The sequence below is a fragment of the Gouania willdenowi genome, chromosome 12 (genome assembly GCF_900634775.1).
Source record: "Gouania willdenowi chromosome 12, fGouWil2.1, whole genome shotgun sequence".
NCBI classification, from domain to species: Eukaryota; Metazoa; Chordata; class Actinopteri; order Blenniiformes; family Gobiesocidae; genus Gouania; species Gouania willdenowi.
In genome coordinates this window covers 17,558,526-17,579,220 of record NC_041055.1, presented here as the reverse complement: position 1 = coordinate 17,579,220, position 20,695 = coordinate 17,558,526, and the positions used below count along the sequence as shown (strand labels likewise).

At 36.8% G+C, this 20,695-nt stretch overlaps 3 protein-coding genes across 3 annotated transcripts; 2 read left to right on the top strand and 1 right to left on the bottom strand.

Annotated features, from left to right (window-relative positions):
• Positions 1-1,403: 1,403 nt before the first annotated feature.
• On the top strand, positions 1,404-2,492 carry LOC114473415 (heat shock protein 30-like). The gene has a single exon (XM_028463016.1). It carries the CDS (start codon positions 1,474-1,476, stop codon positions 2,089-2,091), a length of 618 nt encoding a protein of 205 aa, XP_028318817.1. The 5' UTR covers positions 1,404-1,473; the 3' UTR covers positions 2,092-2,492.
• A 3,295-nt stretch (positions 2,493-5,787) lies between these two features.
• Positions 5,788-7,350, top strand: pgam2 (phosphoglycerate mutase 2 (muscle)). Its single transcript, XM_028463390.1, has 3 exons — positions 5,788-6,300; positions 6,418-6,598; positions 7,003-7,350. Exons 1-3 carry the CDS (start codon positions 5,884-5,886, stop codon positions 7,170-7,172), a joined length of 768 nt encoding a protein of 255 aa, XP_028319191.1. The 5' UTR covers positions 5,788-5,883; the 3' UTR covers positions 7,173-7,350.
• A 2,648-nt stretch (positions 7,351-9,998) lies between these two features.
• Positions 9,999-20,105, bottom strand: LOC114473352 (syntaxin-2-like). The gene is made up of 9 exons (XM_028462916.1): positions 19,976-20,105; positions 19,821-19,881; positions 18,474-18,573; positions 16,062-16,136; positions 13,808-13,881; positions 13,589-13,697; positions 12,670-12,743; positions 12,400-12,537; positions 9,999-10,398 (listed from the first exon to the last, which is right to left on the bottom strand). Exons 2-9 carry the CDS (start codon positions 19,839-19,841, stop codon positions 10,192-10,194), a joined length of 798 nt encoding a protein of 265 aa, XP_028318717.1. The 5' UTR covers positions 19,842-19,881; positions 19,976-20,105; the 3' UTR covers positions 9,999-10,191.
• Positions 20,106-20,695: the final 590 nt, after the last annotated feature.

Sequence of the window (20,695 nt, the reverse complement as noted above, 5' to 3'; positions counted from 1 at the left end):
GCATCTACAAGTGCAGAGTTCACAGTAGAACTGGCTCCATCATTAATGACCCCACACACCCCCAACACGGTCCGTTCACACTTCTACCCTCAGGACGGAGGTACAGAATTGTGAAATACAGGACCACCAGACTGAGGAACTCCTCCTTTCCCTCCACCACTCCTCAACACGTTTACCTGCCTTAGGTTAACAAATGAAATTTAGCTAACGTGCTATATGTCTTTACAGTTAAAACAACTGTAATTTAGTAAATCAGAAAAAAAAAAAAAAAAATCTATGTAAAATTGTTATTGGTTATACTCACAATAAAATTGATTATGCCTTTATTATTGTGTAGAACACTGAAAGTCATTCTGACTACTCAAAAATGTACAAAACAGACACATGATTTCATACCTGATAAAAAAAAAAAGATGGATTTATTTGTAATTATTTATTCATCATTTGTTGGAAGTTTTCCTTTCTTTTCTTTTTTAAAAGGTAAAGATTAAAGGGTTAATTTTGTTTTTATTTATTTAAAAAACAAAATAAATGTAAAACTAAAGTAAAACAATATATATATTCTGTCTTAAATTAACACACACATTATCTGTGCTTTATATCAGCTCATTCAAAAATAGAAGCTTTTCTAATCGCTGATGGAACAGTGACTGCTCAATGACATGCAGTGATGTGTCATTCGGCGTGACTCTGGCCGTCTGCTGGGCGTGGGCCTCCGCTAGGGTCTTGGGCGGGGGGCTTGGGTGTGGGGATGTGGGTGGGGGAGAGTATGTTGGCAGGAGGGCTTGGAGTTGGGGGTCGGTGGCAGTGTGCGCTGGATCCTCGGCTCTTTGGGGCTTTCTCGGGTGTGTATATGGGGGGCGGTGGAGGCCTCTCTTTTTACATCATACCTTTAATAAAGTATTTCTTACCATTCCATAGGGAGGGCTGGTGATGATAGTGATAATTATGCAATAAACAGGTATAGAAGATGAATTAGTGGATCGTGAATGTAAAAAAGCAACAAATTAAATGTGAGAAGCAGATTTATCTGATAGCCTTAATTGGAGTGGATACATTCTTGCTGATTAACAAAAATCCATAAGACCACTAAAAAAATGTTATTTCAGTTGGACATTTTTGCTGATTTCAAGAAATACCATCATCTAACACAAGTAGTTCAGAATTTATGATAAGTTTGATATTCCTCAATAATCATATCAGTGACAGACCAGTGCTAATAACCAGGAAGCTGCTAAATATAAATATCTCATGTTTGTTTCCAGTAAATTCAAGAATCAAGAGTGAGATCATGACACAGACAAACAGCACCACCTAGTGTCATTTTCTGGTAATGACCAGAAAGTTCCTGAATGTTCTGGATTGTTTTGAGTCAGAATATAAAAGGAGGGACAGTTCCACTGCTGAGACAAACAGCAGAGAGAGGAGAAACACTTCAGACCTTCATCTCACTCTACCCTATCATCAGAGAAGATGCTGTGCTCTCATGGTTTCCTGTCTCCACTCAGTCCTTTCAGGGACGTCTACTGGCCTGTACGCAGTCTGTGGCCAGAGGTCAGACCTCTGCTCCACCAGAGGAACCTACAGGATCTACACAGCAGTCTGCAGCTGATGGATGAACTCCAACACTCCATCCTGGAGCAGACGGAGCCTTTCCAAAGCTGCGAGGCCATGTCACCATCCTCCTACGAGCTGGAGAAAGATGGAAAGAGCTTCAGCCTGACTCTGGACACTCGAGGCTTTTCTCCTGACCAGCTGTCTGTCAAGCAGGTGGGCAGGAAGCTGAGAGTCAGCGGGAAGAAGGAGAAGAAGCAGGAGGACGGGAGAGGCTTCTCTTCTTACACACTGCAGGAGTTCAGACAGGACTTAAATCTCCCTGAAGGCCTGAACCCTGAAGCTGTCACCTGCTGCCTGTCTGCAGACGGGAAGCTCCACATCCAGGCAGACAAAGATCCTCGTGGAGAGGAAGCAGAGAGAGAGCTGATCATCAGGAGGAGTTCAGGAGAGGAAACCCAGCAGAGTGTGTGTTCACAGGCAGAGAACAGCAGCACACACACCAGCTCACACACACAAGCTGAACACAAGGACTGATACTCAAGCTGTGTAAGACTTAAGTCTTTGTATCAATGAATGATGTTCAGCTGTGCTTTGGATTATTCATCTTGAAAACTAAACTTTAAACCTTATTTTTCTTTTTATTATGTTAATGTGAAAGTGTTTCATGGAGACAAAGCTTTGCTGCATGTTGTGTCCAATTTAAAAGCTATAACTTCAATTCATGTTAATTCCTCTAAGTAGAGTTTACATGTTCTCTCTGAGTATGAACAGGCTTTAAATGGAACTTAACTGAATCCTGGAATACACTTCCAGAAAACATCAGAAACTGTGGCATTTACACAACCTTCAACACAGGCATCATGTATAATATTGTACATTTTTTTGGGCTCTTTTAACTTCTGACTGTTGTTTTTCAATAAAAAGCATGTATGGCATCATGTTTTCTGTTGTCAGTCAAATTTAATGTTTGTCTCATTGTGTCATGTTACTACTGTTAAATGTTATTGTTCAACTGTATGTAAAATTTATCTAATATGCTATATGTCTTTAGAGTTAAAACAACTGTATTTTAATAAATCAGAAAAATATATGTAAAATTGTTATTAATGGTAATACTGACAATAAAATTGATTGTGCCTTTATTATTGAAGGTCATTCTAACTGCTCAGAAATGTACAAAACCATAGACATATGATTTCATAACTGATAGAAATAAATAAATAAATAAAAAATGAATTGATTTGTATTATTTAGTCATCATTTGTTGGATGTTTCCTTTGGTAAAGATAAAAGAGTGAATGTTTTTGTATTTTACTTAAAAAACAAACTAAATGTAAAACTAAAGTAAAAATAAACTTTAATATATATATTCTGTCTTAAATTAACACATATCTGTGATTAATATCAGCTCATTCAAAAAAAGATGCTTTTCTATTTGCTGATGGAACAGTGACTGCTCAATGACATGCAGTGATGTGTTGTCCAATTATAAAGTGATTCCCCCACAGAATGTTCATAAGCTGGAGCTATATAGCTTAATGGTAAGTAATAGAAAAAAACAAAGACTTGTAAATACAACATCCTCTGTAGGTGTTGGTGATATTACACTTCACAGTAATAACACACACTCATAATAATCATATGTTTTTAATCTAATGTGTGAAGTCTACTCATCTATTCAACAAACCATGTTACCACATCATGGAGGACTTGGTTTGTAAGGAAACAGACAGTATCATCTCACTAACTTAAAAAGTGTCTGTAACTAACTACACATTAATAAATAGATAAATATTAGGGATGTTTCTTTATCGACTAGTGACCAGTCTATTACACAAGATTTTTCTAAAACAGTTCAAATTAAGCACAAAAAGAATCTACAAGGTCAAATCACTGTCTTTAATAATAGTGTGTGTATTTAATACTTACCTGAAAACATCCTCTGTATAACTAGTTATTAGTTTAAATACTAGTGAGATGTTCACACTGTGAGAGACGAGCAGCTGAACATCAAAGTATCTCCTCAGGATGAATCAAAGGAAGTCTTTGCTCATTTGTTCAGAAATGTACAAAACAGGCACATATGATTTAATAACTGATAAAAAGATGGATTATTCATCTTGAAAACTAAACATGTCAAATAATGTTTGTATTCAATGAAGGGATTTTCTTCTTGCAAAATGAAGAGTTATTTTGGGTTAAAGGGAACATATCATCCTAAATCCACTTTTTTAGCCCTTAAATGCATTTTGTTGTATATTTAGAGTGTTTAGAAGTACAGAAAAGTTCAAATAGTCTCTTCAGGTGCTCCGTAAATATCTTTATATTCTGTTTTGGTCATATTTTTCAATCTGTTTCGATTTTTCGATTCTCTATTACGTTTTTTGAACAATAACGTCACAGTATTTGCAGCGGAACTGCCAAATTAGGACATCGACTCCAGGACCAACACTTCGAGCAATCCGCCATTTTTATTTCTCGCTTTTATTTTGTAGTCCAAGCTCAAGGATGCGGAAGTTACGAGAGGATAAGTCAAAATGTTCGGTTGTTGGATGTAGTAACCCACATGCTTCATTACACCGTCTCCCAGCATCAGAACCTTTTTGAATTGCCTGGTTGAGTTTTATTTTTCACGGAAGTGTATCCACATCTGTGGGTAAGGTCATTTTTGTGTGCGCGAAGCACTTCTAGGATGACTGCTTCAGCAACCTCCGCCAGTATAAAGAAGGATTTGCCGAAATACTTCATCTGATTGAGGGGTCAATGCCTTCTATCTTTGGAGACGACGAACAGAGCACTTCGGTAAACTGTAAATAACGCTAAAAAGTGTGATGATAAGACGTCCCTGTCATTGTTTTGTTAGCATTAGCAGTTGCATCGTCTTCATATGTTAGCGCTGTGTGCTCGTTTTAGATCCTTGATGATATGGCCTACATGATTTAATTTAAGTCTGAAGTTTTCATTAGTCATTTCATTTTGCCGTTTTTGTCTCTGAAAAGACTATTAAAATGCATTTCGTGACGTTAGCTTGGCGCTAGCGTTAGCTCGGTGCTTGTGTTTGCTCACTTGTTAGGGTTCTGCGGGTTCATCATCTTCATTTTCATCTCGCTCCGCCGGGTCAGACTCTGGCTCAAACATGTAAGGCTGGATGGACAAGTCTTCCGTTGTTGACATTTTGTAAATAACGTGTGAATAAGAAGTTTCTGCGGCGCAACATAATCGTATCTCTTCTATCAAACTACAAAAATGGCCGAACAGGGTGGAGTTAAACTGAGTGTCACCTCTGCAACCTGGAGAGGGGGCGGAGTATGAAGTGTCTCATTTGCATTTAAAGAGGCCACACCAAAGCGAGTTGCTCTCAGAAGCACATCAGAAAAGGGGTAGAAAAGGGGCCTGTGGAGCTATAATGAGGAATTCAGACCCAAGCATTGCAGTTCCGCTTTATATAGACCACAACTGTATGATTTATATGTACAAAGGAAGGATTTAAAACCATGATATGTCTCCTTTAAATAGACCACAACCACCAAATGGTGTATTGGTAGCTTTGAGTCTATTGTACATCTATCACTAGGTGTTTGATTCTATCCTCACCGATTCTGTATTTACCCACAGAGACACATAAATGTGGCAGGTGGGTATTTATTTAATGCATAGATTGATACATGTTTTTAATTATTCATGATCACTGCTATATGGGACATAGGCCAGAGCGGACAGCAGGGTGTAAGACAGGGAACATGGTCCCAGTCTAACACAGAACACAAAGTCTGATACACCATTAAGGATTACGCTATCTTTGCACTGTTAGAAACAATACACCCATGAGCCTTGGCAAACGAAAACTCAAATATTTTTCTAATCTCATACAAACTTGTTCTTCCTTGGTTTGTTAACATATCAGACCAGAAAAATATATCTTTCATTTATTTTTTAATGCACATTGGATTGAGTATAAGTTATAGGAGTGCCCTTTCTGCAAGTGTCTCTTAACTTTCTACTTTTGTTCATTAGATCGCAGTTTAAAAGTCATGTTGCTATTTTGGCCTTATATCTGACCTCTGGCCTTCCCAGCCAGCACATTCCCACAGCACTGAAGAGTGGATTCTAGTGGCTGGTGTGATGTGTCCATCAGAGGATTAGAGGCTCTCACTGGTGGAGAGTCAAAAAGAAGCATCTGCTACGAGGTACCACAATCCACTCTGCTATAAATAGAGCCTGGCATGTGTGCGCGCGCTCACTGTTGGTCAGTCACTGTGTATTCAAGCACAATTCAGAAGGGTTCAGGAGACTCAGGTCAGTTTAAGCGAAGAAAAACTGTCAAAAATGGCTTCTAAACACCGTTTGGTCATCGTCCGTCACGGTGAAAGCTCCTGGAACCAGGAGAACCGCTTCTGTGGCTGGTTTGATGCTGACCTCAGTGAAAAGGGCATGGAGGAGGCCAAGCGTGGCGCCCAAGCCATCAAGGATGCAGGCCTTAAGTTTGACATATGTTACACGTCCGTGCTGAAACGTGCCATCAAGACCCTGTGGACCATCATGGAGGGAACGGACCAAATGTGGCTGCCCGTGGTCCGTACCTGGCGTCTGAACGAGCGTCACTACGGAGGTCTGACTGGACTCAACAAGGCAGAGACAGCTGAGAAGCATGGAGAGGAGCAGGTCAAGATCTGGCGTCGTTCTTTTGACATCCCTCCTCCACCCATGGATGGGGAACACCCCTACCACAAAATCATCAGTGAGGTGAGAAGAATCAGATTAAGTGAGATGCTTTATTGGGTATGAGTGGTTACGACTGATGTTTAAGACTTTCAATAAACAAAAAATTCAACGGATACATTTTTATTCATGCATCTTCAGTCTCGACGCTACAAGGGTCTGAATCCCGGGGAGCTGCCCACCTGTGAATCCCTGAAGGACACCATTGCTCGGGCCCTGCCTTTCTGGAATGATGTTATCGCTCCTCAAATCAAAGCTGGCAAAAATGTCATTATTGCTGCTCACGGGAACAGTCTCCGTGGCATCGTCAAGCACTTAGAAGGTGAGCTCCTTGGGGAAATTACAGTCCATTTAGTGAGTTAATCACACAGTAAACAAAAACGATTAGAAAACCTTGGTAATTAGGGGTTTCACTGCATTTGCAGAGCTGAATAGCAAGCTACTCAGACATTTGTCTGCACACTGAGTTGTACTGTGCATAAAAATAGCACGGAGGCAGAGCTAAGGGCCAGGGTAGAAGGTTACACGCTTGTTTCCCATTACAGTCATGACCTTTATGTAGATATCTTGAACTTTTCAACATAGCCGCCAAACATTCAGAAGAATCACAAACCTAAGATTAGAGAGATTAGTTTTTTTTTTTTTACTTTGCCAAAAGCAGAAACTGTAAAGTTAATTCTCTGTCTAGTTTTCGGATTGTCAAGTCTCTCTGACCCATTTTTCCAGGAATGTCTGATGCAGCCATCATGGAGCTGAACCTTCCAACGGGAATCCCGATCGTGTATGAGCTCGACGACAACCTGAAGCCTGTGAAGCCAATGTCTTTCCTCGGTGATGAAGAAACAGTGAAGAAGGCCATGGAGGCTGTGGCTGCTCAGGGCAAAGCCAAGAAGTGAGCCTTTACCTCAGAGGAAACAGACAATGTTCCTGCTTTATCCATAATTTCCCTCCTCCAAACAACACATAAATCCTTTGTAGTCCATTCCAACTGGGAAAGTGTAAATGGTTCATTCAACGGACAAACAAGTGACGAGACTAACAAGTGACATGTCAATAAAGCAGCTCTGTATTTTATGTGGTAGCTTCTCATTCAGCTCTGAAGCCATGCTATAATAGCCTTCATCCTGGCACAATCAATAAACAGACCCTCCAGGAAATCGCAATGTTGCGATCGCAACTATAAATGCAATTTCAGCCAATCCTCACAAATTCTGCGTGGCTCTGCAATTCTTTCCAATCACTGTAAATTTCTACAATTTTAACTAATCTGACTCAAGATTCCGGTCGATTCGGCGGCTCAACGTGGCTGAAGTCCGTCTGCCTTGAGTAAGCCACATGAACTTCCGAAGCCGGCAGCCACCACCAGTCGCTGGGATTCCCCTGGTGCGAGCGGAATCATCATTTAGTTTGGTTACAGACTGTGTCATAACTGCCAGACTGACTTTCGAGCCAAATAGCGGCGAATGTGTTTCACATATGCAAGTCTTTAATGATCTCCTGCTGCTGTAAAAGGACTTTAAAAAAAAAAAACTGATTAAACCTCTACTATTTTAAAAGATCTGTGATAGAGCTTCAATACAGGTACCTCTAAAACGGCAGCATTGGCCAATGTCATTGGTGTTTGTGCCCCCTGGTGGTATCTCCATGCACAAATTTACAAATTGCTGAATGTATGAGACTCTTCTGCAGCAAAATGTGTTTGTAGCAAAAGTCTAGAGTGCATTGATGAGATTCTGACAGGAAAAGAACCATTTATTTATTTTAGGATTTTTTGTTTTTGTTTTAAAAACTTAAACAACTGATTCTCTGTAATATACTCTTCACTAGAAACCTTTAAAAAGTGATGGAAAAAATTTGTATCTTGTTAAATTATTGTGAATCTGAGCTATTTTCTGTATTGTTATGAAATAATTCAAAGGCAATAAGGTTTTTGGCAAAGTGATCAGTTTAGGCAAAGTTATAGCAAATAATAAAGCCTCAAAATGTTGCAATTTTTTTTTTTTTTTTAAAGTGCTGCAAAATCACGCATTTTAAGCCACAAAAAAAATCACAGAAATTGGCCGCAAAATCCTGGAGGGACTAAAGAAAACAGGGTTTCATGTGTCAGTTTTTTACAGCACAGAGCAGTGGATTTATCCGGACATAAAGAACTGTTGCTAAACCTCCAGTACAGATCACAAAAATAAACCATATCATATTATTTTACACACCTTGTAGTTGCTATCAAAGAGAATATTATTCCCACCTCAGTGGGCGGGATCTGCCCAGGGTGAACCAATCATTTTGTATTTCGAAAGCCAGTCTAAACCCTAGTGTGTTGTAACCCAGAACACGAGAGGCCAGGATCTTAACGCGTATAGTTCCTGTTGTAGAGACTTTTACACAGTTATGCAGTATATCTTTAATTCCTTTTCACAGGAATGGACAGTTGTAAGTTACATTATTTTAAATTCCTTTGCATGCAATTTCTCTTCACACATAATTGCCATACATCCACAAATGCAGTACAAAGCTGAGCAAAAGCAACAGAATGAATAAAAAATAATCACACATCGAAAAAACACTGCACAGAAACATCTGACAAACCCAGAGCTACATAAATTAAATGCAATAATTTAAATTTTCAAACAATAGCAGAATAAATACAAAGAAACCAATATTATCACTTAATTAAATATGTTCAACAAAAGTGTATACATTCCTCTATATGTGAAAACTATTTTTTGCATATAAAAAAAAAACCCTTTTAAACCTGTTTTAAAACAGAATCCAACACAACCATACAGCAAGCTGACACATGCTCATATGGATGTGTTGGGTTTTTCATTAAAACATAACTTCATATTTTGTGATGAGTGCCTTGAATTTGGCACCACATTTAAATAAAGTAAAATATAAATAGTGTTACCATGATAGGCTGAAACTACTTAAGTGAGACGTCGTATAGTGTCCATCATCAGTCTGAGGAAAGACTGAAACACTCCTGAATGCACAATGGTTTCAGCTGTGAGACGTTTGAGGAGTTTAACCAATGAACGTTCAATTCCAAATCCACCCAAAGCATCTCAATGTGATTTGGAGCTGGGGTGTGATGCCAACTTCCCAGTACTTTTAGATTTTTGTACAGAGGTTCTCAAGCACCATATGATGGTAGAATACCTGCGAGGACCTAACCCAGAGAGTTGACTAGAGGCAGTTGCAACAAAACACTCCCAAACTATATTATATAAGGGGTTCTTTTCCCAGAATGCTGTCTTTGGTTTACACAAACTACCCTCTCGACATGCATCAAAAATAATAATAATAATAATAATAATAATAATAATAATAATAATAATAATAATAATAATAAAAACAAAAACCTAAGTAATCCTAAGTTTTTTTTGGTCACACTTATATGACAATAGTTTATAGCTGTTGTAGAGTGTCTGCTGTTATGAGATGTAGATGTCTTAAAGAGTTTTTGGAGTGTTTCGTTTACTTCTCGAGGGTACAGACTTGCTCGGATAACGAGAGTTGGTAAGGTTTTCAATGTCCTTCACTTGAGGACTGTTTTCCAGATATTAGAATGGCTGATTTCAAAGTCTTTTGATATATTTTGAAATCTCTTTCCAGCATCAAAAGCTACTTCTACCTTCTGAAGGCATCCTGCACTTCTGCACCTTTATTTAGTGTGTGTGATGAAAGCATTCTAAATGGGAATATAAATGGGAAAGTGTCAAATTATTATTATAATGTTTTTTTCTTTTTTTTTTTTACGGGAAATAACATTTTCAAAAATATATACAGCATATTTTTGACAGAATCATTTCTTTTTCTTTTGGAGGTTTAGTTATATTTAATTGAATGACTCCATATTGGTAAAGTTTTGTGTGTTCTTCATATGCCGTATCATATGTGTATATATAAATATATTCATTTTGAAGTCTTCACTTCAGAGTTGTGACCAGCAGCTGTTTTAACAGAACTTTGTCGTCTTAATGGCTTTAAGAAACTCGGTATGGATGCGATCTTATACCAATGTTTCTTGTATTGGACTGCCTTGTTGGTTTCTGCTCTTGATACCTCAACATACTCCGCAGCTTTTGACACATTCTTCTCTATGTTGTTGATCAAGTCTCCCTGCAAAAAAAAAAAAAGATCCACACCAGTTTGGTTTGGTTCACTATATGGATGCACCGAAATGAAAATTTGTGGCCGAAGCCGAATAAAACATAAACGCTTTGCCGAATACTGAATATACAGTATATGTTAAGTTTTTCACATTTTTTAAAGTAGTGCCCAAATAGCCTAGAATACATTTTTAGACATGTTTTTTTAAAGAAAGTAAATGTTTATTGAATATTCTGACTTTTTTAGATATTCCAGTAGCCTTTGCTTTTCAAAAAAAAGCACAACAAAGTTTTTCATTTATATTAGCCCTTCAAATAAAACAAAGCATGCATTCCAAAAAAAAAAAAAAGTCAAGTGCATTAAAGGAGAGGTATGATGAAAAAAAATAACTTTATGGTTTTGCTACAGTGATACACATCCCTTTAGCATCATTTAGAGGGCCAAAGTTGAAAAAGTTCTGTTTCCTCCTCCCTTGTTATTCCACATTTAGTAAAAAGTCAGTTTTCAACGAGCGAGTAGGATTTTGCCCACGTTGGCAGGTGACGTCACTTAACACACCTCCTAGAATGTGAGCTCCTCCCTCTCCAACTATCTAACAACTAAAACAAACACTGCCGTTTAATATAGACTATTTATTATACTTTATTGCTAGGGATGTAACGATTCACTCAACTCCCGATACGATTCGATTCACGATACTGGGTTCACGATACGATTCTCACGATTTTTTCATTTACAAAATGGGACTGTAGACAATTTTTTTTTTTGGGAAAAAAACTAGAAAATACTGTATTATTTTCCTTTTATTTTTCATTGTCAAAAGAATTCCTTGATAAACTATTCAAAACAATGCAATTTAACTAAAAATAAATCTTGAATGAAATAAATAAAGGAATAATACAAATGAAAATGAAGCCTATTAATTTAAATTCTGGTTCTATAATAAACTATGCAAAACTGCATAATAGTTCTTTTTCTTTTAAAAGTGCAACTGAAAATGTATTTTGTGCCTTAACAATTGAACTTTAAAAAAAAAAAAAAAAAACCGTGATTACACTGATTTACGTCATATTTGTTTGGACCAGCAGAGGGCGCTGGTAACCCAGTGGTCGGTTGGCATGCAGATATCTTGCAGTGAAGAAGAGAAGCTATGCTAGCAGACAGAGCTAATAGAAAACCGTGACTTTTACAGATATTCAAGTAATATTACAGATATTCTTTCGGTGCTAAAGGGGTAATGAATCATTTATTAACATATTTAAGAGTAGAAGGCGGCCAGAAAGAAAGTATTAGCAGACTCCGCCCGCCGCCAACACTTCCGGATAGCGCCCTCTGCTGGTTAAAAAAAGTACTGCGATTCAATTGTCAGAAAATCGATATCAACCGTGACCCCTATGAATCGATTTTTAACTGCCTTACGATTAATCGTTACATCCCTATTTATTGCCATATATGTAAATACAAGCTGCACTACTGGACGCCAAAACTGCACTACATTTTCTGCTGCCGATCGTGTTGGGAGTCACTGCTAGGAGCCACGACCATTGTTTACACACACTCCGTGCTAATGCTACACCAGTCTGTGCAGCGACACCCGACATCTCTGGTGAACTGAGGAGGAAACAATGGGGTTGTTTACGAATTGGTGGCTCACAGCGCTAACAACGGACTCAGTTGTGGAAATGGACGGCTTCCAACTTTTACGCGGTGACGGACGACGGAGAGCGGTAAGCGGTAAGGAGAGAGTCTGGCTGTGTTTGTGTGTGGAAAGGAGGAGCTGCTGCTGCTGCTCTGGTTCTGTAGCAACGCGCACACACTTTTCTGACTCGAAATCACTGTGCGTTGTTTGATTGCATCATTGCGTCACAACCTACTATTCGGCCTTGATTTTAACTCACAAAACTGAAGACCGAATGTTGCTTTTTTTTTGCAATATTCGGCCACCGAATATTCGGTGCATCCTTAGTTCACTGTAAATTGCAGCATTTTCTAATGATTGATCCTTTTTACCTGAGTCTCTAAAAGCATGGCAGTGTCAGCAAACACCTCTTGTAACTCCTTGATGCTGGACTCGAGGCAGATGATGTCCCGATGACGACTTTCTATCTCAGTCAGAGCCCGTTTGGAAATGTGAGCCTTGGAAGTGACCTTTAGAAAGAGAAATGCCAAGTTTCTAGTATTAATCATTATTACTGCCTGAATGATTTACAACACAAATCACGGACTGAATCAGAGCAGTGCATTGTGAACCAGAACAAAAAAATAAATAAAGATACTCACGTCAGATATGAAGAGGGTAAGATCATCACAGTGCAGCATCTCCTCCATCTCTTCATTTGAAATGGTTTTATCCACTGATCGAGACACAATGAAGAACGTTCAAACACATTAAGCAGGTCAGTGCACATTATCACATTGTTTAATTTTGAGGTTTTGAGAATCAAAGTGTTAAATCAAGCATAGCTGATGCTCAAACAGTAGGTTGGAAGCAAAGGATGAACAAAAAGACTTGCACGGCCAATTTAACACCAAAAATTATAGAAACAATCTTATCAGTTCTGTTACAATCAGGGCTGGCCTTAGCCTTTTTGGTGCCCTAGGTGAAATTACTTACCTATATATTTTAAATATCAAGACAAAACAATACAATTCTGCAACAACAAATTATTGAAAAAAAATACAACCCATTTTAAAATTTAGAATAATGCACTATAATAGTATAGTGCAAATGTCTCATGGGAACAATAACAAAAATGGTGCAAAATCCAAAAGCAATGCAAAACAGTGCAATCAAAAGTTAAAATAAGATATAAAGGTTTCTGTACAAGGAAATTTCTACTTTTCTGTTTGGTTTTTGTAGTTAGTACCACAAATCTTAAAACCAAACAACACAATGTGCAACCAACACAATAAAATTATATAGACAAGAACAAGAATTAAAATAAAATAAATATAAATACGGGCAGAAGATCAGCAGGTATAGTTAAAGATTTTTAATATTAATATCAAATTAAACATATACAGTGATTTCAAAGGGTGTGTTTCATGTTTATAATACTTTTTAAATTAATATAAAAAAAAAAAATTGGGGGGTGCAATTTGGCACCCCTCCAGCAGATGTCAACCTCGGCGGCCGCCTGTGTTGCCTGTCGGGAAGGCCGGCCCTGGTTACTAATGATACTTGCTCTTGTTCTCTCACCTATTTCCAATTTTCTCTGTATTTGTGCCTTGCATTTATCTCTGAAGGAGACTTGAGCCTGGTGGTAATCCCTCATAACATCAGAAAACCTGCCAGTCAGGTAGGAGTGCTGTAAAGAATAGAGTCAGAGAAGAAGATTTGTTTTTAAGCTTTTAAAACAGACCCAAATTAGGGAAATTAATAGTGAGCGAAATGAAAAAGGATTAAACCGTGCCAGACCTGGTTCCTCTGAATGCGCTCCATTACTGAAGGACTAATGCTCTTCTCGTCTACTGGCCACTTCTTTAGGATCACTAAAATAACACACATAGATCATACTGCATCAGGTTACAATCCTGCAAATTAAAGTTACACATTTCCATGTGTATTACCAACACTACTATTATTAATATTCATCACCTATAATGTTGAAACTAAGGTTGGAGTAAATTATAATTGTGTAATTGAGAATTGATTACAATTATGGCATAATTATATTGTAATTTTAAAAATCTATTGCTGTCCTAACCTTAATTAAATTGTAATAATTGACTTTGTAATTGTAAGAAAAATTGTCAGATATAATTTAACACTAAACTGGAGAACCATGTTACAGTTCTACACATATGTAGTTCACAATTATTAAAAAATGTTTCAATCAAGCTTTCCTACATTTTATCATTTAGAAGAAATATATAAATTGAGGGGTATACTGATACAAAAAAGGCTCAGACACAGACACCAAAAACAATAAAACCTATATTTTCATTGATTAGGAAGCCTAACAATCATTAGAGATGCTAACAAAAAGCTAACACAAGAGGAAGGCTAACTTTTATTAGGTGATTTATTTTAGGCTCAGTCATTGTGATCAACTGTAATTAAACTTTAGTAATTGAGAACATAATTGTAATCGACTTTCTGAAGATAAAATAAAAAAATAAAAAAATAAATTGTAATTTAATTGCAATTGGAAAAAATGCTGGTCACTGTAATCATAATTTAATTGTAATTGAACATGGTTAATTAAAAGCATAATTGTAACTGAAAAATGTAATTGACCCAAACAGAAAACCAATGTTGACAGCTGTAATACCAATATAGCTCATACTGACTTGCAACATTATGTCCGATAAATGAACAAATAAACACAAGTAATAATTACAACAACAAAAAAAACAACAACTTTATTAACTTTGTGCACACACAAACCTCCACTGCTATACACTTAAACATTAAAAGTCAACTAAAGGATTTTAAAAAGAAACACGATTCGCCTGTCAATCTAGTCAATTCAGCACTCGTAAAATCAGCATAATGCCACAATACCTGGGTCGGCTTTCAATTTTTCCTCAATTTCTCTCTGATCAGTACATGATGTCACAGAATGTCACAACACTTTCATATTTTTATTGATATGAATGCATTTCTAATTTAGATTCAATGAAAAATCTACTTTAAACAAAAAAAACAAGAAGACAATCATCAACATCCCCTGCCAGACTGGTTCTCATTATAACTCACAATCTTTTTTTAAATGTCCTGAATCTAAGAACTTAGATGTATACATAAGAAAATACTATCACATCAGAATATGAAATAACTAACTATCTTAAACGGTTTCTAAGAAAAGCTGTCCCCTTTGAAGACACCTCAGAGTAAAGAAAAACAGAACAAGGGCAAAAACTCAAAAAAAAAAAAATATTTGCACACTTCTCATTGTCAAACTCTATCAAGGTATTGATACCCTGAAGCCACACACCATATTTCGTTATCATATCTTAAACAGTTTCTGAGAAAAGCTGTCCCTTTTGTAGATACCTTGAACAGAATCCAAAAAAAAATGGAACAAGGGCAATAACACATGAAAAAATACTTACGTGCTTCTCATTTTCAAACTCCATCAAAGTATTGATACCCTGAAGCCACACACCAAATTTGGTTATACTATCTTAAACAGTTTCTGAGAAAAGCTGTGCCCTTTGAGGATACCTCAAACAGAGTAAACAAAAAATGGCACAAGGGCAATAACTCCGGAAAAAATAGTTGCGCACTTCTCATTTTCGAACTCCATCAAGGTATTGATACCCTGAAGCCCCACATCAAATTTGATTATCGTATCTTAAGTGGTTTCTGAGAAAAGCTGACCCACATAATAAACTAAGGTAACATGCTTTAAGGTTTATCATGGATAAAAGTGTTTTATTGATCCCAGAGAGGTAACAATCAGATATTAAAGCAACAGAAGACATTTAAATATGTTCACATACTAGGAGTTGTACCCAGGCCACCTGGGTGAAAACCAGAAATCCTTGTTTTTGCTTTAACTCAGCAATTTTGTAGCACATTGGTTATTAATCCAAGACCATTTCTGCTATTACACAGGAAGTCGTGCCAATATTCATCTAGTACCCCATGAAAGAAATTGGACATGAGATTAAAATAGCATCGTATTAGAGCAAAAACTGCAGGTAACTCAACTGTGTACACCTACATTTTAACTTGGTCTGAACCAAGTCGACGTCCCTCTTGATCACACCATTTATCAGCTCGAGTTTATCTTTGTTTTCTGCAAGAGAAACAACAAATTACCAAGAAGGAAAATGTTATTCTATTCAATATTTGGATTTCACATTGTTCACAAAGATGAATATGAATATCACAGAGGAATATAAAGTGTCCCACACCCTGTGATTTAGCACCAGTAACACACCTACAGCATTTTAGATTTTATTTAGTCGTTTTATTACAATGTGATGGACAAACACATTTTTAAAATATAAAAACAGTAATACAGTGGGGCAAAAAAGTATTTAGTCATCCACCAATTGTGCAAGTTCTCCCACTTAAAAATATGAGAGAGGCCTGTAATTTTAATCATAGGTACACCTCAACTATGAGAGACAAAATGAGAAGAAAAAAAATCCAGAAAATCACATTGTAGGATTTTTAATGAATTTATTTGCAAATTATGGTGGAAAATAAGTATTTGGTCAATAACAAAAGTTAATCTCAATACTTTGTAATGTACCCTTTGTTGGCAATGACAGAGGTGAAACATTTTCTGTAAGTCTTCACAAGGTTTTCACACAGTTACTGGTACTTTTGTCCCATTCCTCCATGTAGATCTCCTCTAGAGCAGTGATGTTTTGGGGCTGTCGCTGGGCAACACAGACTTTCAACTCCCTCCAAAGATTTTCTATGGGGTTGTGATCTGGAGACAGGCTAGGACCTTGAAATGCTTCTTACAAAGCCAGTCCTTCATTGCCCGGGCGGTGTGTTTGGGATCATTGTCGTGCTGAAAGACCCAGCCACGTTTAATCTTCAATACCCTTGCTGATGGAAGGAGGTTTTCACTCAAAATCTCACGATACATGGCCCCATTCATTCTTTCCTTTACACGGATCAGCCGTCCTGGCCCCTTTGCAGAGAAACAGCCCCAAAGCATGATGTTACCACCCCCATGCTTTACAGTCGGTATGGTGTTCTTTCTCCTCCAAAAACGACAAGTTGAGTGTTTACCAAAAAGTTCTATTTTGGTTTCATCTGACCATATGACATTTTCCCAAACCTCTTCTGGATCATCCAAATGCTCTCTAGCAAACTTCAGATGGGCCCAGACATGTACTGGCTTAAGCAGGGGGACACGTCTGGCACTGCAGGATTTGAATCCCTGGTGCTGTAGTGTGTTACTGATGGTAGCCTTTGTTACTTTGGTCCCAGCTCTCTGCAGGTCATTCACTAGGTCCCCAAATGTGGTTCTGGGATTTTTGCTCACCGCTCTTGTGATAATTTTGCCCCAGATTGAGGGAGATTATCAGTGGTCTTGTATGTCTTCCATTTTCTAATAATTGCTAGCACAGTTGATTTCTTCACACCAAGCTGCTTACCTATTGCAGATTCAGTCTTCCCAGCCTGGTGCAGGTCTACAATTTTGTTTCTGGTGTCCTTTGACAGCTCTTTGGTCTTTGCCATAGTGGAGTTTGGAGTGTGACTGTTTGTCTTTTATACTGATAACGAGTTCAAACAGGTGCCATTAATACAGGTAAAGAGTGGAGGACAGAGGAGCCTCTTTAAGAAGAAGTTACAGGTCTGCGAGAGCCAGAAATCTTGCTTGTTTGTAGGTGACCAAATACTTATTTTACTGAGAGATTTACCAATTAATTCATTAAAAATCCTACAATGCAATTTTCTGAATTTTTTTTTCTCATTTTGTCTCTCATAGTTGAGGTATACCTATGATGAACATTACAGGCCTCTCATCTTTTTAAGTGGGAGTACTTGCACATTTGGTGGCTGACTAGATACTTATTTGCCCCACTGTATATTATTTTTTTTTAAAAATTGATATTGATTAATTATTACTTAAAAAAACAAATGATTCTAAACTGCATTGAGAAAGTTTTCCTGTTTATATTATTCAAAATAATCCATCATAATCATTAATCAATCAATCAATCAATCTTTATTTGTATAGAGCCAAATCATAACCAATGGTATCTCAAGACACTTTACAGTAGAGCAGTCTTAAGGACGGACTCTTCATTTTATGGATACACACATATGCATATATACGTATATACACATACATATGTATCCCACACCCAACATGAATTCCTCATGGCGGCAAGGAAAACCTTCTGTTAAGCAGCAGGAACCTTGTGTGGATCCCATTCCTATGATGAACAGCCATCCACGTTATGCTGTGTTGGGTGTGTGCTGTAGATATACACAAATGATTAAACAGTTAAACCTAAAATGTACAACAAATAGCATGTTTGTTTCCATAAAACAGGTTTGGGTGTGTTTGTTAAAGGTCGTCCACCACCCGTATGTTCCTGTTTTCATGCCCTGAAGGAAGAAAGCATCAAACTAACATTGAAATCAACAATAGAACTTCTCTTACTTGTTTCTTGGTTTGGAGATGAGAGGATAGCTCCATGTATTTTTTCTACCTTCTCTGAATGGCTGGAAATGTTTTCAATGAGGTCTTTCACCTCATCCACCTACACAAACAAAAGCCAAACAGAAACAACACAGTGACTACAGTTGTTAAAACACTAGTTTTTTGTTATGATGACATTACTTGGAAAACCAAGAACCCATGAACTCATACAGTCACTGACCAACTAATGCAGGGGTGTCAAATCGCAAATTTTAGGCAAGTAAATTAGTAATTTAATCATTATTGTGCTTTAGTTTGCAATTCCACATTAAAATAATTGATAAAATGTGTACGATGTAGCATTGGAGTCATAAAAAAAAAGAAATTGGGAAAACAGATTTTTTTTTTTTTAATCTGTTTTCCGAAAAAAATAATCTTTTTAAATCCATTTTCCAATTTTTTATTTCTTTTTTAATCCGTTTTTTGAATTTATTTATTTATTTATTCATTTAAATCGGAAAACGAATTAAAAAATAAAATAAATAAAAAATTTGGAAATATGATTTAAAAAAGTAATAATTTGGAAAACTGATTTGAAAAAAAAAATATTCAGAAAATTGACTAAAAAAATAATAATTCGGAAAACAGATTTCTTTTTTTTTTACTGACTACAATGCTCCATCGTAAATATGTACTGCACTGATAATATCAAAGTAATAACTGGAAGATATCAGTCCCTGCAGGATTTTCACTTACAATTTATTTGATTTTGTGACCAATTTTTATGTAATTGAGAGAGAAAAAAAAAAACAGTTTGAAGTTCTTAGAATAATGTGGTAATTTGTGTATAAATTATGGAGATATCTACAACTGAATTAGTTGGACATTTAAACAATGACTCATGGTTTCATAATTCCAGCACATTCCTTTTGTCTTCTTTTTTAATATGTTAAGGTTTCATTTATTGAGCCAGCTTTTTTTTCTAGGAAGTCTACTTAGATTGCCGGACATATGTCGACTGTCAACTGCCAGTCTTCCTCAGAGGTGAAACATTTTAGGGGATCACAGTACAAAGGACTGCTTTCCTTTGACAAACGTGTATGCTAAAAATCCTATTATCTAATAAGATGTTTTGACTTCATAGAGAAAATAACAGATTTATCTTGAAAACCTTAAGTTTTCAAAAATTGTAATAAAGTTGCCACTTCACCTGATCACTAATAAAGCACAAATGACAACAAAAACACGCATGCAAAACTATACACATAGGATAATCTATATTATTATTATGAGAAGCTTAAACATATAATTACAAAGGTTATTTCTAAATTATTTCTTTATTTATTTTTTGCACTGTGTGAAGGTTACCTCTTTGTAGAAATCCTCCATGTTGTCTCTCTGTAGTAGCTCTCATCACATCCTGCTATTGCTGCAAAAAGACAAAACTAATCAAGCTGGCTGTAGAAGAGCTACTTTCTTCCGTGGAAAAGTCTTTCAAACATCGGTTGTTGAAAAATACTTACATCTGTAATGCGTTTGTTTCTATTTACCGTCCAGAAAAACGACTTTTACATCCATTTGAACACATTCACGGTCGTTGACCAAACGCGAGACGCACGGAAATGACAGTACCTCATCTGATGACGTCACTCTACACACCTGTGGGAGCGCGTGCACGTAGGCGCGCTCCCGATGGCATTTACAAACAAAGAAAACCGCACGGAAGCTCATTCTACATATAGTTTGACACAAACTTTTGTTTTTCACACGGAAATAATAAAAAGACATTTTCACAACAACTAAACAATAACGAGGCTGAGCCAAAAATAAAATAAAACAAACAAAAAAAAGAATGAAGGTAGTTTGACCACATTTTTGCAAAAAAAAAAAAAAAAATAGAAAAAAACAACAACACGACTCCGTTTCAAATAAAATACTACTCGTAAGTATATTTATTATTATCAATTTAAAAGGGCTGTAAAATGTTTTGTAAAAATAAAAGTGCTGACCAATCAGATCACAGAAAGCAAACAGTCGTCACTTCTACGGCATCCATCAAGGCCCAAAAAGTTGACAAACGCTTAAAAGGATAAATGAACACCCTGGGCACTGAGGGCTGAAAGATGATACTGTATTTATTACGATGGTATTAAGTTAATAGATATCATATATCTAGCATCTGGTGTTCCTTTATCTGTGGTAATTTTACTCGTTTGTTTTAGGGAAAAAGGTGTTGGTGCGTA

What these genes read in the sequence shown, in the direction of transcription:
- LOC114473352 (XM_028462916.1), bottom strand. Translation starts at nt 19,841, where the DNA reads ATGGAGGATTTCTACAAAGAG. An exon ending in ACAGAGAAAATTGGAAATAG is followed by an intron (nt 12,744 to 13,588) that starts GTGAGAGAACAA and finishes TGTCTCGATCAG; the next exon opens with TGGATAAAACCATTTCAAAT. An exon ending in CCATGCTTTTAGAGACTCAG is followed by an intron (nt 10,399 to 12,399) that starts GTAAAAAGGATC and finishes TTTTTTTTGCAG; the next exon opens with GGAGACTTGATCAACAACAT.
- LOC114473415 (XM_028463016.1), top strand. Translation starts at nt 1,474, where the DNA reads ATGCTGTGCTCTCATGGTTTCCTGTCTCCACTCAGTCCTTTCAGGGAC.
- pgam2 (XM_028463390.1), top strand. Translation starts at nt 5,884, where the DNA reads ATGGCTTCTAAACACCGTTTGGTCATCGTCCGTCACGGTGAAAGCTCC. An exon ending in ACCACAAAATCATCAGTGAG is followed by an intron (nt 6,301 to 6,417) that starts GTGAGAAGAATC and finishes ATGCATCTTCAG; the next exon opens with TCTCGACGCTACAAGGGTCT. An exon ending in CATCGTCAAGCACTTAGAAG is followed by an intron (nt 6,599 to 7,002) that starts GTGAGCTCCTTG and finishes CCATTTTTCCAG; the next exon opens with GAATGTCTGATGCAGCCATC.